Source organism: Podarcis bocagei, assembly GCF_964188305.1.
Source record: "Podarcis bocagei genome assembly, chromosome: Z".
Lineage (NCBI taxonomy): Eukaryota > Metazoa > Chordata > Lepidosauria > Squamata > Lacertidae > Podarcis > Podarcis bocagei.
In genome coordinates, this window is record NC_138140.1 from 12,738,555 (window position 1) to 12,758,448 (window position 19,894).

The window sequence follows — 19,894 nt, forward strand, 5'->3', positions numbered from 1 at the left end:
CAGTGGACACTCGGGTTGCAAACGTGATACATGTGGGAGGCACATTCGCAACCTGCAGCATTCGCAACCCGCAGCACCATGTCTGAGCACTCGCGGGTTGTGATTTGGCGCTTCTGCGCATGCGCAAAACACAATTTAACGCTTCTGCACATGTGCAAGCGCCAAAACCTGTAAGTAGCCCGTTCCGGTACTTCTGGGTTCGGTGCGGTGCGCAACCCAAAAACATGCAACCTGAAGCGTCTGTAACCCGGGGTATTACTGTATTTATGTTTGTTTGTCATCCACAACAGTTTCTCTGGTTTGCCAATGAACCCACAAGCCCCACAAAGGTTGTGATCTCTGTGATGGTGTAGAGGAGAACCCTGCCAACATTCCCTGGCCATATCCACACCATACATTTAAGGCACTATGATAACTACTTCACACAGTTATGGCTTCCGCCAAAGCAACTTTGGAGCTGGAGTTTGTTAAGGGTTCTGAGAGCCGTTAGGATTCCCTTATTCCCCTCCCAGAGCTACAGTTCCCAGACCGGTTAAACAATCAGTACCTGAGACCCTACCTGCCCGCAGACCGTCTTGCCAGAGTGGTGCATGCTCTAGTTATCTCCCGCTTGGACTACTGCAATGCGCTCTACCTGGGGCTACCTTTGAAGGTGACTTGGAAACTACAACTAATCCAGAATGCGGCAGCTAGACTGGTGACTGGGAGCGGCCGCCGAGACCATATAACACCGGTCTTGAAAGATCTTCATTGGCTCCCAGTACGTTTCCGAGCACAATTCAAAGTGTTGGTGCTGACCTTTAAAGCTCTAAACGGCCTTGGTCCTGTATACCTAAAGGAGCGTCTCCACCCCCATCATCCAGCCCAGACACTGAGGTCCAGCACCGAGGGCCTTCTGGCAGTTCCCTCGCTGCGAGAAGTGAGGTTGCAGGGAACCAGGCAGAGGGCCTTCTCGGTAGTGGCGCCTGCCCTGTAGAACACCCTCCCAGCAGATGTCAAGGCAATGAGGCAATGAGCAACTATTTTACTTTTAGGGAGGTTTTTAATGTCTGATGCTGTATTGTTTTTAATATTCGGTTGGAAACCGCCCAGAGTGGCTGGGAAAACACAGCCAGGTGGGCGGGGTATATTATTATTATTATTATTATTATTATTATTATTATTATTATTATTATTATTATTATTCCTGGAGAACCCTGGACACTGTAGCTCTAAGAAGGAAATAGGGATCTGCTAACAACTCTCCGCACCTCTCGAAGAGGATCCAAAGGTTATTGGTCTCTCAGCTGAGTTGATGGAAAAACCTTGCAGTCCCTTTCCTTCAGAAAGAGGGGAGAGATATAAATTATTTGTCATCATCCTAATCTCGCTATCTACTTTTGCCTGATGAAGCTGGTTTATTAACAGAGCCAGTGGGGAGAGGCCTTGGAGGCCTCTGCCTTTCCTGTAACCAAATACAACAGACAAGATATTTGTGCTTATTTATTTATAAGAATATTTATAAACCACTAAGTCACAAAAATGTCAAGGCAATGTACAATAAAATAAACAAAAAACAAAAAAACTAATAATGAAGTACAGAACAAATGGCTAACACTGACTCAATAAGTTTGATTGACTAGCATAACTTTTCATTCATCCAGGTACAGAACCTGCATTTTTAAAAATTCTGGTTTTGACCCAAAAGTGCATTTATTTGCTCACCTGCTTTGCAGTTCTGTCAATGACTTTTGCATGGAATCCTTTTACCTTGCAGTGGTATGTCAACAGAACAGACCCTCTTATGTTTTTGACCTTTCTTTTATTTTCTTTTTTCTTTTGGTGTAGGTTCGAGAGGCGAAGAGATCTCCGAAGAGGACCCACAGATTGACATTGCAACCGTCCAGGATATGTTAAGCAGCCACCATTACAAGTCTTTCAAAGTCAGCATGATCCACAGGCTTCGGTTCACCACAGACGTTCAGTTAGGTAAATTGGTTTGCCCCACTCAATGCTAACAAAAAACAACAACCCCATACATGTGATCATTTACCTACCATCTTTGATTCCTAGTTTTTTCTTCACTGACATTTACAATATACCAGTCAGGGACTGGGCAGAGGAGGAATGGTGGAGACCGCCTCCTCCTCCCCTTTCTGACTCTTCCAGGGAGGAGGAAGAGGAAGACAGTATAGATTAACAAGTGGGTTGCAGGAGATCACAGCTCAGAGGGAGATGAGGGGGAAAGTTGGGAAATAATGGAAGAGGAGGAGGAGGAGGGAGCGGGGCAACAACTGACAAACATGGTGTCTTTAGAAAGCATTACAGACCCTCCATCTCCCAGAACCCAGTGAGCCTTGAAAGTAAAAGAGCAAAGAGCTCAAAGACAGAGGGCCCGTAGCAGCATCCATAGGAGAGACGATGAGATTGACGAATGAGGAAATGGGAGAGATGGGGTGGATATTCACTCAGGACAATGCCATTATCCAAGAGGCTGGGTTCTGTAGCCTCTCTCTGCAAATATTGAATTAAAAAAGGACAGTAATAAACCTTCCCTTGTCCTTATACTTTCCTGGGCAACCAGCTGGGAGCCACTGACAGCATCCTGACAATACCTGCTATTGTGTAATCCAGGGATAGCTAATATGGTGCCACCCAAATGTTAGACTGCAGCTCTCATCAGCCGCAGCCAGCATGACTGCTGGTGAGGAATGGTGGGAGTTGTAGTCTAACAACACCTACGAACGTAAGAAGAGCCTACTGGATCAGGCCAGTGGCCCATCTAGTCTAGCATCCTGTTTTCACAGTGGCCAGCCAGAAATCCATGAGAAACAAGAGCACTCTCCCCTCCAGCAGTTTCCAGCAGCTAATATTGAGAAGCATTATTGCCTCCAACAGTTGATGCAGAGCATAGCCATCATGACTCATAGCCATTGATAGTCCTCTCCTCCATGATTTTTTCCAGTCTTCTTTTAAAGCCATTCAGATTGGTGACCATCACTGCCTCCTGTGAAAGTGGGTTCCCATAGTTTCGCTATGTGCTGTGTGAAGTACTTTTAACTGTCCTGAATCTTCCAGCATTCAGCTTCACAAGATGTCCACTGGAGGGCACCACATTGGCAACCCCTGGTGTAGTCCCTACACCCAAATGGTACTAGGATGGTATTCCCTTCTCTCATTTCCCTTCCATGCTTAACTCTGACCTTAGATGGGGGAGAGGGGTAGAATGGGAGGGTACAAAGGAAAAGGCTGGACTGAATTTTCAGGAGTCCTGGTTCTCTGGGTGAAATTTTGTGTTGAAAACGCAATGGGGAAAACACAAGCAGTCTGATTGTAATTTCAATCCAAATAATTTGCATTAAGTTAGATTGCAGAATTTCTCAGTGCAGAATTTTGAGTTATTTGAGCTGCTTCTTTTTAAGCCCAGTGTGCACCAGCCCTGATGAGAGCTTAACCGTTGGCCTTTTGCAGCCTTCGGGTCTCAAGCACATGTGCGTTTGTGTACAAGAGCCAGGCAATAAGATGTTTTATTTCCCGGAAAGTTACATCCACTCTGAGGCTCCCCCCCAACATCTTTTCTGCTTTTCGTTTTTGCTTTTGGTGCGCGCGCATGTGTTTATTGCACTGTCTTGTTAAGGAAGGATTTATATGCTGGTGCTGACTGACCTGTGTTTTCTGCTCTTGAGCAAACTATCTTGGAGTGATAGTTTCCTTCCAGGGAAGTTTGACTCACTTGTATCTGGAAGCTGTCAGAAATAAGAGCTTGAAAAGGTCATGACAGATCACTAAAGATAAATGGTGAACGCAGAGAGGCTGTTACTGGGAAAACAAATGGCTTTTGTGTCTTTTGGAATGAAGGGACAAACTTTGCCTAGAGTCCTGGTGCGACCATCACACATTTTCTCTCCACCCCCCTACACGCAGATTCGTAAATCCCTTGTGTATTTTATCCTATCAGGATAAAATGGCAACTGGGGGAAAGCATTCATGGCAACTTGAGCTCCTGGGAGAAAAAAGGTGTGATGCAAATGCAGTAAATAAGATTTAACCTCATAATTTTAATTTAATCTGGTTTTGTGAAATATATTCAATTGGCGGCGGCTGCCTAGAGATTACTGCTCCCCTGTACACAACCCCTGCATGCGTCGTGAGAGCAGAGAGCTGGCCATCTCCTCTGCACTCTGCCTGCCAATCAGCATAGAAGCAGATGGCCACACTGGATGGAAACTGGTGCGGTTGTTATGCTATGGTTTTTTAGGTTATTGGAATTGGAGGGGGATCTAGGCATTCAACACACACACACAATTCGCAGCATAAAGGGGAAACAACAGAAGACATTTTTGTTCCAACAAGTTTTCCTAGGTGGACAAACAGGTCTCTGCCACAGGCATCTTCTCTATGCAGGGTTGCAGCCAATGCCAGTTCTATCTCATAGTAAACACAATGAAGTTAATGGACTTGACCTACTCAGGCTCATTAACTTCAAGAGGCTGAATACAACCCCTCAGGTTTGGTTACAAAAATAAATAAATACCCTGCTTTTATTTTCCATGTTGTTTTTAACTCTCTTTGTTGCAATGCATTGAGGCATATTCGCAGAAGGCAAAAGAGTAGTCGTTGTTGTAACAACAAAAACAGGGTGCATTCAACAAACCGATCAGTTTTCCAGGCAGCCCAGAGCTTTCTTCAGGATACTATAAACTGCAAGGGGCTAGAAGTTTCTTCAGTTTTCACCATGGGTAGTCTCAGATTGGAATTCCCAAACTGGAGCCCCATATTCCTTCTCAGCTTGCGTGCACCGCTACATATCTTCCCCCTGTAAGGCAGCTTCCTAAACCCTTTTTTTATATATATAAAAACAAACAAAACCGTAAAAACAATTTTGATTGGTTTTTAAACAAATACAATAACAATAACCAGCATTACATCTAGTAGTGTTTGTTCTGTCCATTGACTTTTGACATTAATTCACACATTCAATGTTCAAACCTATTACCGTATTTTTCGCTCCATAGGACGCACTTTTCCCCTCCTAAAAAGTAAGGGAAAGTCTGTGCGTCTAATGGAGCGAATGTGTGGTCCCTGGAGCCAAATCGCTATTGCCCTGCGCTGCTGGGGTGCTCTTCGGGGATGGGGGAGGAGCCACGGTGCTCTGCCGGCAGCTTCTGCTTTCCGCTGAAGCCCCGACAAGGTTTGCAAGCAGAGGGAAGGCTGTGCGCCTTTGCCCCACGCTCCTGGGGTGCTTTTTGGGGGTGGGGGGGAGCCACAGTGTGATCCTGGGGTGGGGGGGAGGAGCTACACTGCTCTGCCTACAGCCTTTGCTCTCCCTTGAAGCCCCGACAAGGTTTGCAAGCAGAGGGAAGGCTGTGTGATCCTGGGGTGCTCTTTGCCCCGCGCTCCTGGGGTGCTTGGTGGGGGTGGGGAGCAGCAAATTGCTGTCTCTCAGTGCCTCCTAATTGAACTGCAGAGGATTGCCTAACTGGATTCTGAGCTTCATTTGAAGTTTAACAAATATTAAGTTTGGGGATTTCTTCAAGTAGCAGTTTTGCAGAAATAGTCATAAATACATGCAAAGCATCTCCACAAACCAGTAATAGTGAGCTCAGCTAAAACTGAGCAGGCATCTGGCTCAGGAACAGTTTAAACTGCACAACTATAACCAGACATCCTGTGTGTTTGTGTGTGGACCATGTTCCTAGCAGCTAATCTTTATTGCTGAAAAGAGGAATTGATATTCCACTCCAAATCTATAATTCATTATACAAATTCTTACAAGTACAGTCCACTTATACTAAACCAAAAACATTGTGTTGGTATTGAATGGAAGCTATTTATCTGCCCTCTTTTCCTCCTCTGTTCTTTGCTCAGTCACTCCATTTTGAATCTTCCTTTCAAAAGGACCATGCCTCTTTTGAGAAAACTTCAGAGATTTAGGAATTGGAGCGCAATCATTTGATCTCTTTGCTGTTCCTCCATACTCCAAGCACTTCTCATTTGCACAGCCCTGGTTTCTCTCCCTGACTATTAATATTCTTGATTAATAATAGTAAAATGCTCAAATTTTAGTTTTTGTGACTGCTGCCAATACTGACTTCCCAGTGATAATGAAAACAGCTGCATTATAATGGAATGTCTGTCCTTTTTCCATTCTCTTCATTATATACCGTGGCTCGCAAAGTGGACAGGAGCCGCACACTTTGCTGTTTTAAATAGCTTAGTACAACATTTGAGTCAGATTTTTTCTCTCTTGTTTTCCTGCTCAAAAAACTTTGTGCGTCTTTTGGTCAGGAGCGTCCTATGGAAAAATACGGTACTTAACGTAACCTCTCCACTGAGAAAATGGAGCAGGTATAATAAGGATTTGATTTTGGTCATTAACATAGTTAAAGAAAGGGGTCCATGTTTCTTGGAAGGTGTCTCTATTCGTTATGCCTTTAATTGCCCTCCTGTGTCTGGTGAGACACTCAGACATTGCTGTATCCCAGATATTGCTTCCTTCGTTCTTGTTTGAATCGGCCCTTTGTTTATAATCCTGAGGACTAGAATCTTACTCCATTTTTACAGGAACTAACATTGCTCAGTGGTAGAGCACCTGCTTTCCATGAACCGTTTACAGCATGAGCCTCTGTTCATGTGCAACTTATCCCAGATCTCATTGGCTCATTCAACTGAACTACAATGATTGTAATATTTGGGGCAGAAAACCTGCTTTGCATGCAGAGGGTCCTCAGTGCAATTTCTATCAACTCCAGGTAGGGCTGGGAATGTCTCCCGCCTGAGATCCTAGAGAGCCTTTGCCAGTGAGGTTAGACAGAACAGAACTAGATGGACCAACCCTCTTATTTGGTATGAGGCTGCTATTTTGTTTGTTGTTTGGTTAGGGCCAGGCATAAGAAAAATGCTACAGAACTGATCAAACTACACAGGTTTCGGCATAGTGCAAACCCAGCCAAATCCCCCCAAATGATACAGGATTGATGAAACAATACAGGGGTGTTCGGCATTGTGGAAATGCCCCCCAAAAGGGTGGGGGGTGGCAATAAATGATGCAGGGGGAGAGAAAGAGGGGGTGGGAACGGAATTGACAAAGGATGCGTGGTCCTGTAGATCCATGCCTGAGCGAGGAGGTGCGAGCGATGCGACGATAACGGTTATAATAGATGGGGGTATACAGCAACAATTTGCAGATAAAAATAATAGGAAGTTTAAAGTGCATTTTACATGATAAAGGAAAGATGAAATGGAGCGAGAGAGGGGAGTTTGCTACATCCGAGGTGGCTCTGCAGTCTCTGCCTTCATTCGTGTGTGTGTGTGTGTGTGTGTGTGTGTGTGTGTGTGTGTGTGTGTGAAGTAGCCTCCGTAGGAAAAGATTGATGCAACCAGAAGTGACCTTGGCTTGGAGCAGGAGTCGGTGATGTATGTATGAGCATCTCTCGGCTAAATGGACCCAGATTTGTAGTGCTAATATACATGGAAACCCAGAACCAGACTCAGGATGGCAATAAATCAACAGCCACTTTGGGTGTCATTTCTGGTTTATATTCCACTATTGTTCTATCACTTTAATTCATGTCACTATCATCTGTTCATCTGGAACAGTTTTATATAATTTTCCAGTGGAGTTACCTGACAAATCCTATCAAATTAACATGGGTGCATTAACAATATTGACTCCACTCTGTGCGAATTCTTGGAGTGGCACTGAATGAAATGTTTTTTTGTGTGTTTTTTTTGCTGTTTGCCTTTTATGTTGTTTTTAATAAAGGGAAGAGAAGGCCCACAGGGACTATTTGTATTTGTTTTTTAATCTATTGAAGAAAGAGGATGTATGAGAGAAAAAGTATTGTGGTTTGTTTCCATTATAAAGTAGCTGTGCCTTTTCATTCTGCGCCACAGCTGGGCAAAAAATAGGAAGAAGTTTTTAACGTCAAGCCAACAGCTGCTAGTAATATTTCCACAGGGGAGATATGTAGATTTATTTATTTATTTATTTGTTTATTTATTTATTGGACAATTGATGCTCAGTCTGCCAAGAGTGAAATGCTCTAATAAGGAAGCTTCTCTCCTGATAGATAATCCAGCGTCTCCTCTCTCTCCCCCTTATTAGTTCACACACTACCGGCGTCCTTTTGGGCTCTTGACACCGTGCGTAATTGAAATATGGTATCTGGGATGGGAGGGGTGGGTGCTCGGGTGACAAATTGCACCACTTGATTAATTGAAATGCGCAGTGCCTTTGCTGGCGGGGCTGCTCCCAGCTCGGCTGCAGTGGTCAGGTTCCAAATGAGGGTTACGCTACATTTGGCCGCCCGCAGGAGCTAAGGTTAACACAACACGCGTGGAGGTCACCTGTTCCTCCTGCCTCCGGTTTCTCTTTCATGCCAGCTTGTCATGAGCTGGGTAGGTGCAGCAGAGGGAGCGGCTAAAAGGCAATGGTGGCTGCCACCTTGCTCCATCCCTGTAATGGCGCCCACCTGGTGAGTAGGTTGCAAAACCCAATTGTGGTATAGGGCAGCAGGGTCTATTTGCAGACAGGTCGAAGGAATGCTCCCCCCCCCCCAAACCAAGAGCAGAGAAAGTCCGCCTTGGGATGTTTAGCCATCTCCTATTTGTTTCTACTCAGAGCAGAGCCATTGGCATTAAGGAACCTGAGTTACTCAGATCCATTAATTTCATGGGTGTAAACCTGGTGTTGTTCTGGTGGCCTCAGCATTTGATAGAGAAAAAAATAAGAATCCTGGCCCCCAAGGCTAAGCCTCTGTGGGTTTTTGTTTTTTTTAATCCTATCCTCATCTCTGATGGATACCTGTACACATGCCAATCACAGTCCAAGACCAATCCTAGATTTGGATACAAACCATAGACATTGAGAGTCTGCCAATGGGCCCTTAAGACACATAGAATCTGCTAGTGCATCTTGTTTGGTACAGGCAAATCCCAATTTATGCTGGGAGTTACATTCCAAGGCACCGCGCGTTTAAGTGAAATCACGTACTGTACTTTTCCGTGTATAAGACTAGGTTTTTTTACTTTAAAATAAGGTTAACAATCTGGGAGCGTCTTGTACACGGATAGTGAATATGCCCATTTTCTAAATTTGGGGTCCCCAAAAGTAGGGGGCGTCTTATACATGGGTGCGTCTTATACACAGAAAAATACAGTAGATTTGAAACATCACTGACAAAGCCTGCAAACACCCAGTTCTGCCCTTGCTCTGAACCATCCCTTTTTGTAACTTTTTGGGTCACTTCCGGGTTTAGTGTTTTCCTCCAGTTTAAGATTGCTTATTTGCTTACAGTATTGCAAACAGGTCTGGCTGCCTGGATATTCGAATCTGTGGTGTTCATAGCAAGCTTGGGTACTAATTGTGTTTGGATATGTGAATATTCCCATAACAAGCATTTAAATAGCAGAACCTGCTTGTAAATTCACAGTTGTACAGTTAAAAGGAACCTTTGCCGTACTTACCAGATAACTTTGCATGCATCAACCAGCCACAACTTTATGAAAACACCAGATCAGCCTGTGACCAAGAAGTCACAGAGTCGACAGTTCCCCAGCAAAGGGGGAGGAGCCAAGGGAAAGTGGACTGGTCAGAGAGGCTCCAAGGGCCCCAGTACACTTCCAACCTTGCCAGGGCCAATTGCTCACTAGGAACTCTTCATGGTGCTGAGACAACAAAGCTGCCTTGTCCTGGGGTGAGCTCCTCTGCAAGGCAGCCATAAAGAGTAGATAACATCAGTATTCCTAATGCTGGAAGACTTCAAAGGGCTGAGTGAAGGTGTCTTTTGAAAATCTCTGGAGGAAGTTGTCATACCCAAAGAACAGATTGTCTGTGGATCCTAAATAGGTACTGCTTTTTTTTTCCATGGGAACTGACTCCAGGAGAGAGTTTGCACATCTAGAACTCATTATTTAAAAAAGGTAAAGGACCCCTGACAGTTAAGTCCAGTCGTGAATGGCTCTGGGGTTGCGGTGCTCATCTCGCTTTACTAGCCAAGGGAGCCAATGTTTGTCCGCAGACAGTTTTTCCGGGTCATGTGGCCAGCATGACTAAGCCGCTTCTGTTGAACCAGAGCAGCGCATGGAAACACCTTTTACCTTCCCGCTGGAGTGGTACCTATTTATCTACTTGCACTTTGACGTGCTTTCGAACTGCTATGTTGGCAGGAGCTGGGACCGAGCAACGGGAGCTCACCCCATCACAGGGATTCGAACCGCCGACCTTCTGATCGGCAAGCCCTAGGCTCAGTGGTTTAGACCACAGCGCCACCCGTGTCCCATAGAACTCATTCTTAAGCAGTGCTATTTTTCTAGAAAAAAGAGGTACTGAAACCCACCACGAATGCCTCAATTGTTCTTTTATAATGGCAATGGAACCCACCTGAGAGGTGCCAAAACTGAGTTCCGGTGAGTTCCCACAGTTCTTAAGACATGTTCTTAAGACATTCATCTGAAACAGATGAAAGGACCAACTTGCCATAGAGTGAAAGGACATATAATATGTGTAAAGAGGAGAATTATGATAAACTCACCCCTTTTTAATGGGTTCTTTGATAATTCCTTCTGTTTCCCAAGTTCAGGAGTGTGTGCTGATCATTAAGTAGTGAACAAACAGCACTTTCAATGAATAATAGGAAGTTCTCTGCATGCTCAGGAAATCACACATTATTCAGTGTTAGGAGGGTGGAACTGTAGGAGAAAAAGAGAGGCAGCAAATTATTATTATCATTATTATCTATTAAATTTGTATGCTGCCTTTCATCTGAATATCATGGGGCAGTTCACAACATAGAAATAAACACAAAATGAGAACACAAAATACATAATAAAACAAAAATAAACCAATTATGCTGCTCCCACAAACACATTTAAAAGCCCATAGAATGTTTAATCAGAAAAAGGCCTGGTTATAGAGAAATGTTTTCACCTGCTACCTAAATATACGTAACAAAGACACCAGACAAGCCACCCTGGGAGAGCATTCCACCAACAGGGAGCCACTGCAGAAAAGGCCTGTTCTTGTGTTGTCACCCTCCAGGCCTCTTGCAGAAGAGGCACATGAAGAAGGGCCTCAGATGATGATCTGGGTCAGTTCATATGGGGAGAGGCTGTCCTTGAGGTATTGCAGTCCTGAGCCGTTTAAGGCTTTATAGGTCAAAACCAGCACTTTGAATTGGGCCCAGAAACTAATTAGCAGCCAGTGCAATCAGGCCAGGACTGGGGTAATATGCTCAACCATCTTGCCCCAGTGAGCAACCTGGCCACCCAATTGTGCACCACCTGAAGTTCCAAACTGTCTTCATAGGCAGCCCCACACATTGCAATAACCTAACCTAGAAGTTGGATTCCTCCCCCCCCCCCCCGGCACCTGAAAACAACTGTGTGTGCCATGTACCCAGTCCCATTGCCATGCCACAGCAGACTTCATAAAGTCACTGCACAAGGTTCCTGTCTGCTTATTGTAAGAGGATGAAATAGGAGCCAGAAGGGCACTAGGAAGAGGGAGCTTTGAAGGCCCTGATGCACTAGCTCCCGCAACTCCTATGAGGAAGGGCTGGGACTCAGTGGTAGAACATCTGCTTTGCTTACAGAAGGCCCAGGTTCAATCCCCATCATCTCCAGGTAGGGCTGGGAAAGACCCCTGCCTGAATCGCCACTGGAGAGCCACTGCCAGTCAGTGTAGCCAGTGCTGAGCTACATGGACCAGTGGCCTGGCTTATTCTACAGCAGCTTCCTGTGTTCTTATTTTAATCAGCCCTTTATTTAGAATCATGAGTGCTAGAATCTTACGTTAATTTTTATAAGAAATGCTCTGTGGTAGAGCACCTACTTTCCGTGCAGAATGTCCCAGGTTCAATCCCCAGCAATTCCAGGTGGGTCTGGGATGGGGTCTGTGCCTGAAACCCTTGAAAGCCTCTGAGAGTCACTGTAAGCAATAGTGAGTTAGATGGACCAATTGTCTAAGGCAGTTTCCTATTTTATCCATGTTAAAAGCTCATACAAATGAGCACTGAAGTGAAATTAAAATGCTGGCAGTGTTACTGAACTGATACTGAACTGATTACACAAGATTTGGTGTCAACAAATGTGAATGCTAGCTTACCAATCATGGTCATAAATTTAATGCTGTTGACCAGTGCTGAAGGCTTCTGTTATGCACTCCTTATCAACAGTAAAAAATAAAACTCACTGGGGTCAGCATTTTAGTGCGAATTCCCCCTATCAATGCACACATTTGCATGTAATGCAAACTTTTTGCAAAACAATTTCCCTTGATATAATGCATTTATACGCACACCTTCCTGAAGCACATGCTCTTTCGCATATATTATTTGGCCAGCGAACTGCACTGCAAAATTCAGAGAAGTGTAAATTTCAAAGGACTTCTGTCTTCGGGTTTGTGCATTGTTTTGGAAAGTGCAAATTTAGGAAGGTTTGCCAAAGTCTAATTGAACTTAACGGTGCTTGCTTCTTCAGTAGACATGTAAAATACTAGAAGTTGATGGAATGAATGCTTTTCTTTCCAGTGCATTAGTGAACTGTGGAATCGTGTTGAGGGGTTTTGACATTCACCATATCATCCATTTTTAGTTTTGTTTATAGATGCAATGGGGACACGTCCTTGCTTACCAAGAGTTCTCTGTGTGCATGAAGAAGCTATGGATTGGGGCTAGGAAACGGCTGTGTGTTTTTGTATGAAGAGCCAGGTTAGGCTCTTGCAGCAAAACACATTAGTTTTGCCTCAAGCCCCTTGATAATTTTGCTATATCTTTTGTGCTGTTTGGGGTTATATTTTCCAGAGATTGTGATTTGGGAGGGGGCAGAAGGAGAGTATTTGTATTTCTTAGACCTCCCTTTCTTCTCCCTTCCTTCCTTTAAAAATGATCTCAGAATAATCTCATATAATTTTTTAAAAAAATCTGAGAGAGAGCTGGGGAAAGAACCTCTCTGCTTTTTCACTCCCCCGCCCCCTTTAGACAAAGAAACAGCTTCCCCTGCATGTTGTTTTTAAATACTCTTTATTCCTTTTGCCTATTTCAGCGTGACCTTGACCTATAACTCATGACCTAAAAATGTAATTACTTTTAAGTCTTCCCCGCACAGCTGCCACTATGAAAAAGTATATAGAGAGGTTTGGTCACTCATGTCAGAGGAGAAACCTTGTAATTGTAAGTTAAGCAATGAGATGCTGTCCATTCTTGCTCCGCACAGCAAGGTTGTTGCTTTTGAGGAGAGGAGGGATGGGGAAACCCATAATAGAATCTGTTATAAATTACCGAGCCTCTCCCAGGGTAGATTAACTTCTTAGTTAGCTCCTTTGGCATCTTGGAGGAAGCAGTGGCTGTTAAGATTTGCTTCCTTTTCTTTCTTTCTTTCTTTCTTTCTTTCTTTCTTTCTTTCTTTCTTTCTTTGTTCATTCACCAGTGAAATTCAAAGGGGTGAAAATACAGTGACTGTATTACTACTCAACATGCCAGACTGGAGACTTTGTTCAGGAGGCAGCATATTTATATTATTATATTATATTATATTATATTATATTATATTATATTATATTATATTATTAATATGTTTTATTATATTATAGATATATAGCTAAGAGTTTCGGGCTTCCTTCCAAGATGTCCTCTTCTCTCTGGGTGAAGTGCAGAAATAAAAAGTGCAGATCAATATTTCATAACATCGGAACTCCAGTTTCAACAATAGCCAAGCTGGCGAGAATGGTAGATTAACCCAACATGTGAAAGCAAATATGCAGCATAGTGGATAAAGAGCAAAACGAAAGCCAACCCACAAATAACAGTGCACCTGAACATACATAGGGAAAGGTCATAGCTTGGTGGTAGAACTGCTGCTTTGCATGCAGAGAGCCCCAGCTTCAGCCCCTGTTTCCTCCAGGTAGGACTGGGAATGTCCCCTGCCAGGCACCCTGGAGAGCGCTGCTTCCATTCAGTGTAGACAATACTGAGCTAGGTACACCAGTGGTCTGAGTTAGCGTAAGGCAGATTGAAACCAGCAAACGCCAGGAAGGCCACACACAAACATGGGGGCAGGGAATGTTAAACCTGCTCGCTCAAAAACCTGCTTGCTTGTTTTTGTCTCTGGGCACTCAGGCATTTCGGGAGACAAGGTGGAGGTGGATCCTGTAACAAATCAGAAAGCCAGCACTAAGTTCTGGATTAAGCAGAAGCCCATCTCAATCGATTGTGAGCTCCTCTGCACTTGTGACCTTGCAGAAGAAAAGAGCCCAAGTGAGTATCCTGCCTATCTTCCCTGTTTCCTCCTAGCCCCTTCTCACTTCCCTTCCATCCACCCCTGCCCATCCAACCTATTGTTTTATAGATTATAAATGCCACATTGATTTCTCAGTCATATAATATGCCTTTTGTTGTAATTGTGATGTTTAGCTCATTTTTAGTCGCTGTTTTGTTAATAGTGCAGTATTTTATAGATTGCAACTGTTTTATTAATGATTTGTTAATTATTGTATAGGACTTATGCTGTATTTGTGATGTTCTATTATTGTTATTTATTGTTTGTAAGCTCCTTTCAGATTCATTTGAATGAAAAGTGGCATAGAAATACAATAAATCAAATCAAACCAGCAGTCAAATATCCTCCCCTCAAAGGCTTCCCCGCTCCAGCCAAACCCTGCCAGCCAAATTCCAGTGTAGTCCATGTCATATAGCAGTTACAGTGCTGTACTTCAACCTGGGAGACCAGGATTCCAATCCTCCCTCAGCTATGAAGCTCCCTGGGTGACCTTGTGCCAATCACTGCCTCTCAGCCTCACCTGCTTTGCAGGGCTGTTGTGGGGATTAAATGAGAACGAGGAGAAACCTGCACACCCCTTTAGCTCCTTGAAGAAAAGATGGGATATAAATGCAGTACTGTGTGATCTGGTGATCTGTGCAGGCTCATCCTTTAGTGCAATGGTGGGGAACCTCTGGCCTATGGACCTAATTATGTCCAGCACAGATTCCACCCACCCTACCCCCACAACCTATGTCCCCATCTCACACCTGGTGTTGTATATGGCATCAACCACAAGGCATGTACCGGTTTTTTTGGTCTATAAGACTCACTTTTTCCCTCCTAAAAAGTAAGGGGAAATGTGTGTGCGTCTTATGGAGCGAATGCAGGCTGTGCAGCTATCCCAGAAGCCAGAACAGCAAGAGGGATCGCTGCTTTCACTGCGCAGCGATCCCTCTTGCTGTTCTGGCTTCTGAGATTCAGAATTATTTTTTTTCTTGTTTTCCTCCTCCAAAAACTAGGTGCGTCTTGTGGTCTGGTGCGTCTTGTAGAGCGAAAAATACGGTAGATATGCAGCTGCAAAGGAACACTGCATTTAGCAGCAGAAGCAAAACTCATTTCATTTCTGTAATCATGTGTTCTGATTTAAGGTGAATTCAAAATGTGAAACTGGACATGTTCAGCATATGATGATGATGGTGGTGATGGCAAATGTTAATTGTATGTTTCACAACTGAAATAATACAATTTGGGTATAAGAACGTAAGCAGAGCCTGGTTGCTGGATCAGATCAATGGCCCTTCCAGGCCAGGATCTGTTCTCTCAGTGTCCAGCTAGATTCCTCAAGGGGAAGCCCACAAACAGGACCTAATCACAAGAATACACTCCCCTCCTGTTGTTTTCAGTAACTGGTATTCAGAAGCATTCCTGCCCCTGTGGCATTACACCAGTAAGTTGAGGGCCTGATACCTAACTGCACCCACAATCATTCTCCCTCTGGGTCAGATGGTTAGAGTGGGTAAGCAGGCAGCAATGGCAGCAGGGCCAAAGACCTTAACGATCAACAAAGTATGGATGTTGGTAGGTGTCCCACAATGCAAACAAACTGATTCCTGCCCTGACAGTTCATATGTGCAGGCAGGTAGGGTAAGAATTCATTTCTCCAGTGGACTCAGTTGCCGTTCTGTGCCAGCACCCTTATGTTATTATGCAGTTGAAGGCAGAAGATACTAATCTAACAAATCCTACCCCCAACGTGCTCAATCTAGTTAACTTAGACAGGTATTGCCCACATAGTACCCGTGGGCACCAGTGTGCAGCTACTGCCTCTTGTGGCACCCACAAAAAGTCTCAGTAAAAATCCCCTCAGATATCCACAGTGAGATGTTGTTCGCTCTTTCTGCTCTGTTCCTGTTCACTCTGGCTCAGCCTCTTCTCTGTGCCCCAATGGCAGCCATTTTGTGTTACGTCTCTCCCCACCCCACCCCTCTCTCTCACACACACAGCAGCCATTTTGCAACTGGTGCCTATAGCACTTCCTCAAAATTCCAGTGTGCCCACTAGCTCAAAAAGTTAAGTAACCCATGGTTTAGGAAAAAAGGATCACTAAATGGGGAGAGAATAGAGGACTATAGTAACATGCATAGGGCAGAGAAAGTGGACCAATAAATTATTATCTCCCCGCCAATAATATGAAATAGATCAAGGTCTCATCCAATGCAACAGGATGGGATTTTATGCCTTCTTTCTTAATTGGATAAATCCTAGATCCAACAGGGAAAAAGTACTTCTTCACAGAATACAGAATTGCGCTATGGAATTCACTCCTATAAAATGGGACCACACAGTCCCAGATTTAGACGGCTTTTTAAAAAGCAGAGGGTGGCCTGACTGGAAACATTTGACTGGCTGGGAGCTGGGAGCTGGGATGCTGGGCTGGGTGGACCTTTGCATCTCTTTCAGCAGGGCTCTTTCTATTTTTTTATGGAGCACCTGTGCCCCTGGAATAGAAGCTTGAGGGATAAATACAAATACAACTTTGTATGAAATGTGCATGACCAAACAGTTATTTTCTCATGATTTGATTTGATTTGATTATTATTGGGGGAAGTGGGATAATCACACACATAAACACACACACAGGATTTGAACATGTGTTTTTTTTGTTATAGTTCACAGTTTAAATAGTTATTTTGACGTACATTTTTTTCATTTTGATATGCGTTAGACTTTCCCCCCCTTCTTTAGATTGTAAACCTATGGGTAGGGACTGTCTTCTTTTGACTATACATCTTTCTAGGAACCTTTTTGCCTGAAGAACAGGGTACAAATGCCCTAAATAAACAAAACAAAAAAAATAATAGTTACTGGGGATTGTTCCCTATGTGAAGCTGCAATACATAAATAATGAGAGAAAGTGACAGAGTCAAGATCCAGAAGCCCCCCCCCCTCACGCTCCCAAGCATTACAGTGCACAGACCCCTAAATTCCACTTTCCTGGTTTCCTGTGCCTAAAGCTCTCAGGGAACGGGAGTGAAGCTTGCAGCTATTTGAATCCCACCCATGTTGTCTTCCCTACAATCTTGAGGCTCTAAGCAACAACCAGGTCACCCTCCACAATCAAACTTTTGTGCAACATAATTATTCAGGATCTAGCCAATCCTGCATCCTTGGGGTCCAGGACTCGGTCCCTAGCTAGACCAGTTTGGCTCATTCGCCTTTTTGTAATGTCAGAAGGATCTCTGGGGACCTTTAAGCGGCATATGGAGGTTGCACATGGCTTGAAAGGAACTTTGGTCTTAACTGCACTGTACATCGTTCCCCACACAGATGGGAAAAGAGCGTCCTTTTCAAACTCCTGGAGGAATTTAAGTCAAGAATCCTTGCCCAGAAGAATAGCAGCTTGAGTTGAGGAAAGATGCATTTTGCGCCTTAGGAAATTCAGCCTGGAGGTGAATCCATTCAGTTTTAATTTCTCTTTGGGTACACCTCAAAATATATTTATGCTTTCGTTCAACAGTGATCTATAACTGCACATGGTTTATGTATACTGTTTGATAGCACTGTAGTTTTTAAATTTTGTATAACTTTTTAAAAATTAACTACAAGTAATGTAACAAAAATAGATATTTATGGTTTTAAAATAATGAAAAAAGATTTTAAAAACTTTTTGCATGAGGAAAGGATGAGTTCAGTGATGGAGCACGTGCTTACCATGTGGAACACCCCTGGTTTAATATCCAGGGCAAAACCGCTGTCAGAAATCCTGGGGAAACTCTGCCATACAGTGTAGACAATACAGTGGTACCTCGGGTTACAGACGCTTCAGGTTACAGACTCCGCTAACCCAGAAATAGTACTTCAGGTTAAGAACTTTGCTTCAGGATGAGAACAGAAATCGTGCTCTTGCGGCGCGGCAGCAGCAGGAGGCCCCATTAGCTAAAGTGGTGCTTCAGGTTAAGAACAGTTTCAGGTTAAGAACGGACCTCCGGAACAAATTAAGTACTTAACCCGAGGTACCACTATATTGTCTTTGATGGAGTGATGATTTGCTTCAGTATAAGGCAACTTATTGTGTTCCTGCAAAGAGTTGTAACTCAGTAGATTACCAGATACTCTGTTTTCCATGCTGAAGGTCCCAGGTCCAATCCCTAGCTTCTCCAGTGGGTCTGGGAGTGCCCTTTCCCTGAAATCCTGGAGAGCTGCTGCCAGTCAGTGTAGACACTGCTGAACTAGGTGGACCCAATTGTCTGACCCATTGGAAGTCATCTGTTTGCTGACATTCCCTGGCATTGTCTCATCATGCCTTGCAGGAGGTTCACAGCAAAACAGGTTCTTTGTCACCCATTCTGGGGCTTTTTCTTCAATGAGTCCCTTTTGAACCTTTAAAGAGGGGAAGTAACACTTATAACACTTATTTGGGTGGATGAAGGAATGATGCTTTCTTCATAGCCCTAGGTTTGCCTGTGATCCTATCAGCAACGTGATATATGTTTGTTGCAGAGTTTACATCAAAAATTATTCCTGGGGCTTCCTTGAAATGAATTATGGCAGAGGGAGCGAGGCTGAGGGGGAGATAACGGTTTTTGAGTTCTGCAATATATTTTGTTTCCATGTTTTTATCTCTTGTAACACAACCATCCTCCATCTACTCTTTCCGAGGTGCACTGGAACGTGTCACAAACGGATGGTCCTGCACTTCCACTGTACAAAGACGCCTTTGCTCTTTTGTTAAAAAGAGACTCCCTCTCCAAAGGCGTCAACTTCTGATTTCAATAACATAAACCTCTTTCCTCTACCCTGATCACCAGAGAATACCCTTCAGAAACATCTCTTAAATGTGGGTGTCTGTGGATGTAGGGCTGTATCCAGCACTCAGCCCTACTCAGAGTAGAACCCCTCCCCAGAATCACACACTTCTTGGGATTCCAATTGCACCTCCCCATCCGTCTAGGATGTTCCCTTTGGTTTTCCAGCTCCAGCGCTCCAAGCTTCTCTTGATCCAGTCAGCCCTCAGATTTCCATGGGATCCAGGATAGGATTGTTGCCTGCTGGAATAATTTGGCAGCTTGAAGATGGCCTGATGCACAGGGCTGTGTCAAAGTCGTTTCTGCTCCTAATTGGCCTTTGAGAATATTTCTGCCTCTTATGCTAGGCTGGCTCAAGGTTCTGAATCTTTATTTGCCATATAAATCTGGCTGCTTGAACTCAAACACTGGGAGACGTGCTTGTAAAACCCCAAGCCCATTAGAATCTTGCAAAACACCATATCTATAAAGTGCTTGTTTAAATCAACCACCATCTGATTATCACAAAAGATTTTGCAGGTTTTGAATCTTGAGGGGAAGCGTCCTGTCGTTAACGAGGAAGATTTAAGTCTTAATAAAGGAGCTACCATTTTTATTGCCAAAAAAGAGCCCTGTATCTCAATTAAGCGTACATAATATAAAGTCTAAAGGAAGCAACGTAATAAGCTTAATACAATTATGTCCTTTGGCAATAGTGTAATTTAAAGGAAATCTGATTCTCTTAATGTCTCTTTACATTGTTTGAGGAGGAGACAGGTCGGGAGTCAGTTCCTCAAGCCATTGCCTCCTCCAAAAAAAACACTCTTGTGGATGGAACATGACCAATGAAGGCTGTGTGGCTGTTAAGTTAA

General features: G+C 43.9%; 1 protein-coding gene across 10 annotated transcripts in view; it reads left to right on the forward strand.

The window, feature by feature from the left end:
* The window catches only part of MAPKAP1 (MAPK associated protein 1), a 189,661-nt gene that overhangs the window by 145,754 nt on the left and 24,013 nt on the right, over positions 1-19,894 (forward strand). For 8 of the 10 annotated variants that reach the window (XR_014004415.1, XM_081180299.1, XM_081180301.1 and 5 more), the window contains 2 exons: positions 1,828-1,968; positions 14,097-14,234. Coding sequence is in view for 9 of the 10 variants with exons in the window: in XM_081180299.1 (XP_081036425.1) it covers positions 1,828-1,968; positions 14,097-14,234 (279 nt within the window). In the remaining variant the exon portion in view is untranslated. Of the gene's footprint in view, positions 1-1,827; positions 1,969-14,096; positions 14,235-17,565; positions 17,688-19,894 lie in introns of all 10 variants that reach the window. The other 2 variants (XM_081180303.1, XM_081180304.1) reach the window with 1 other exon arrangement.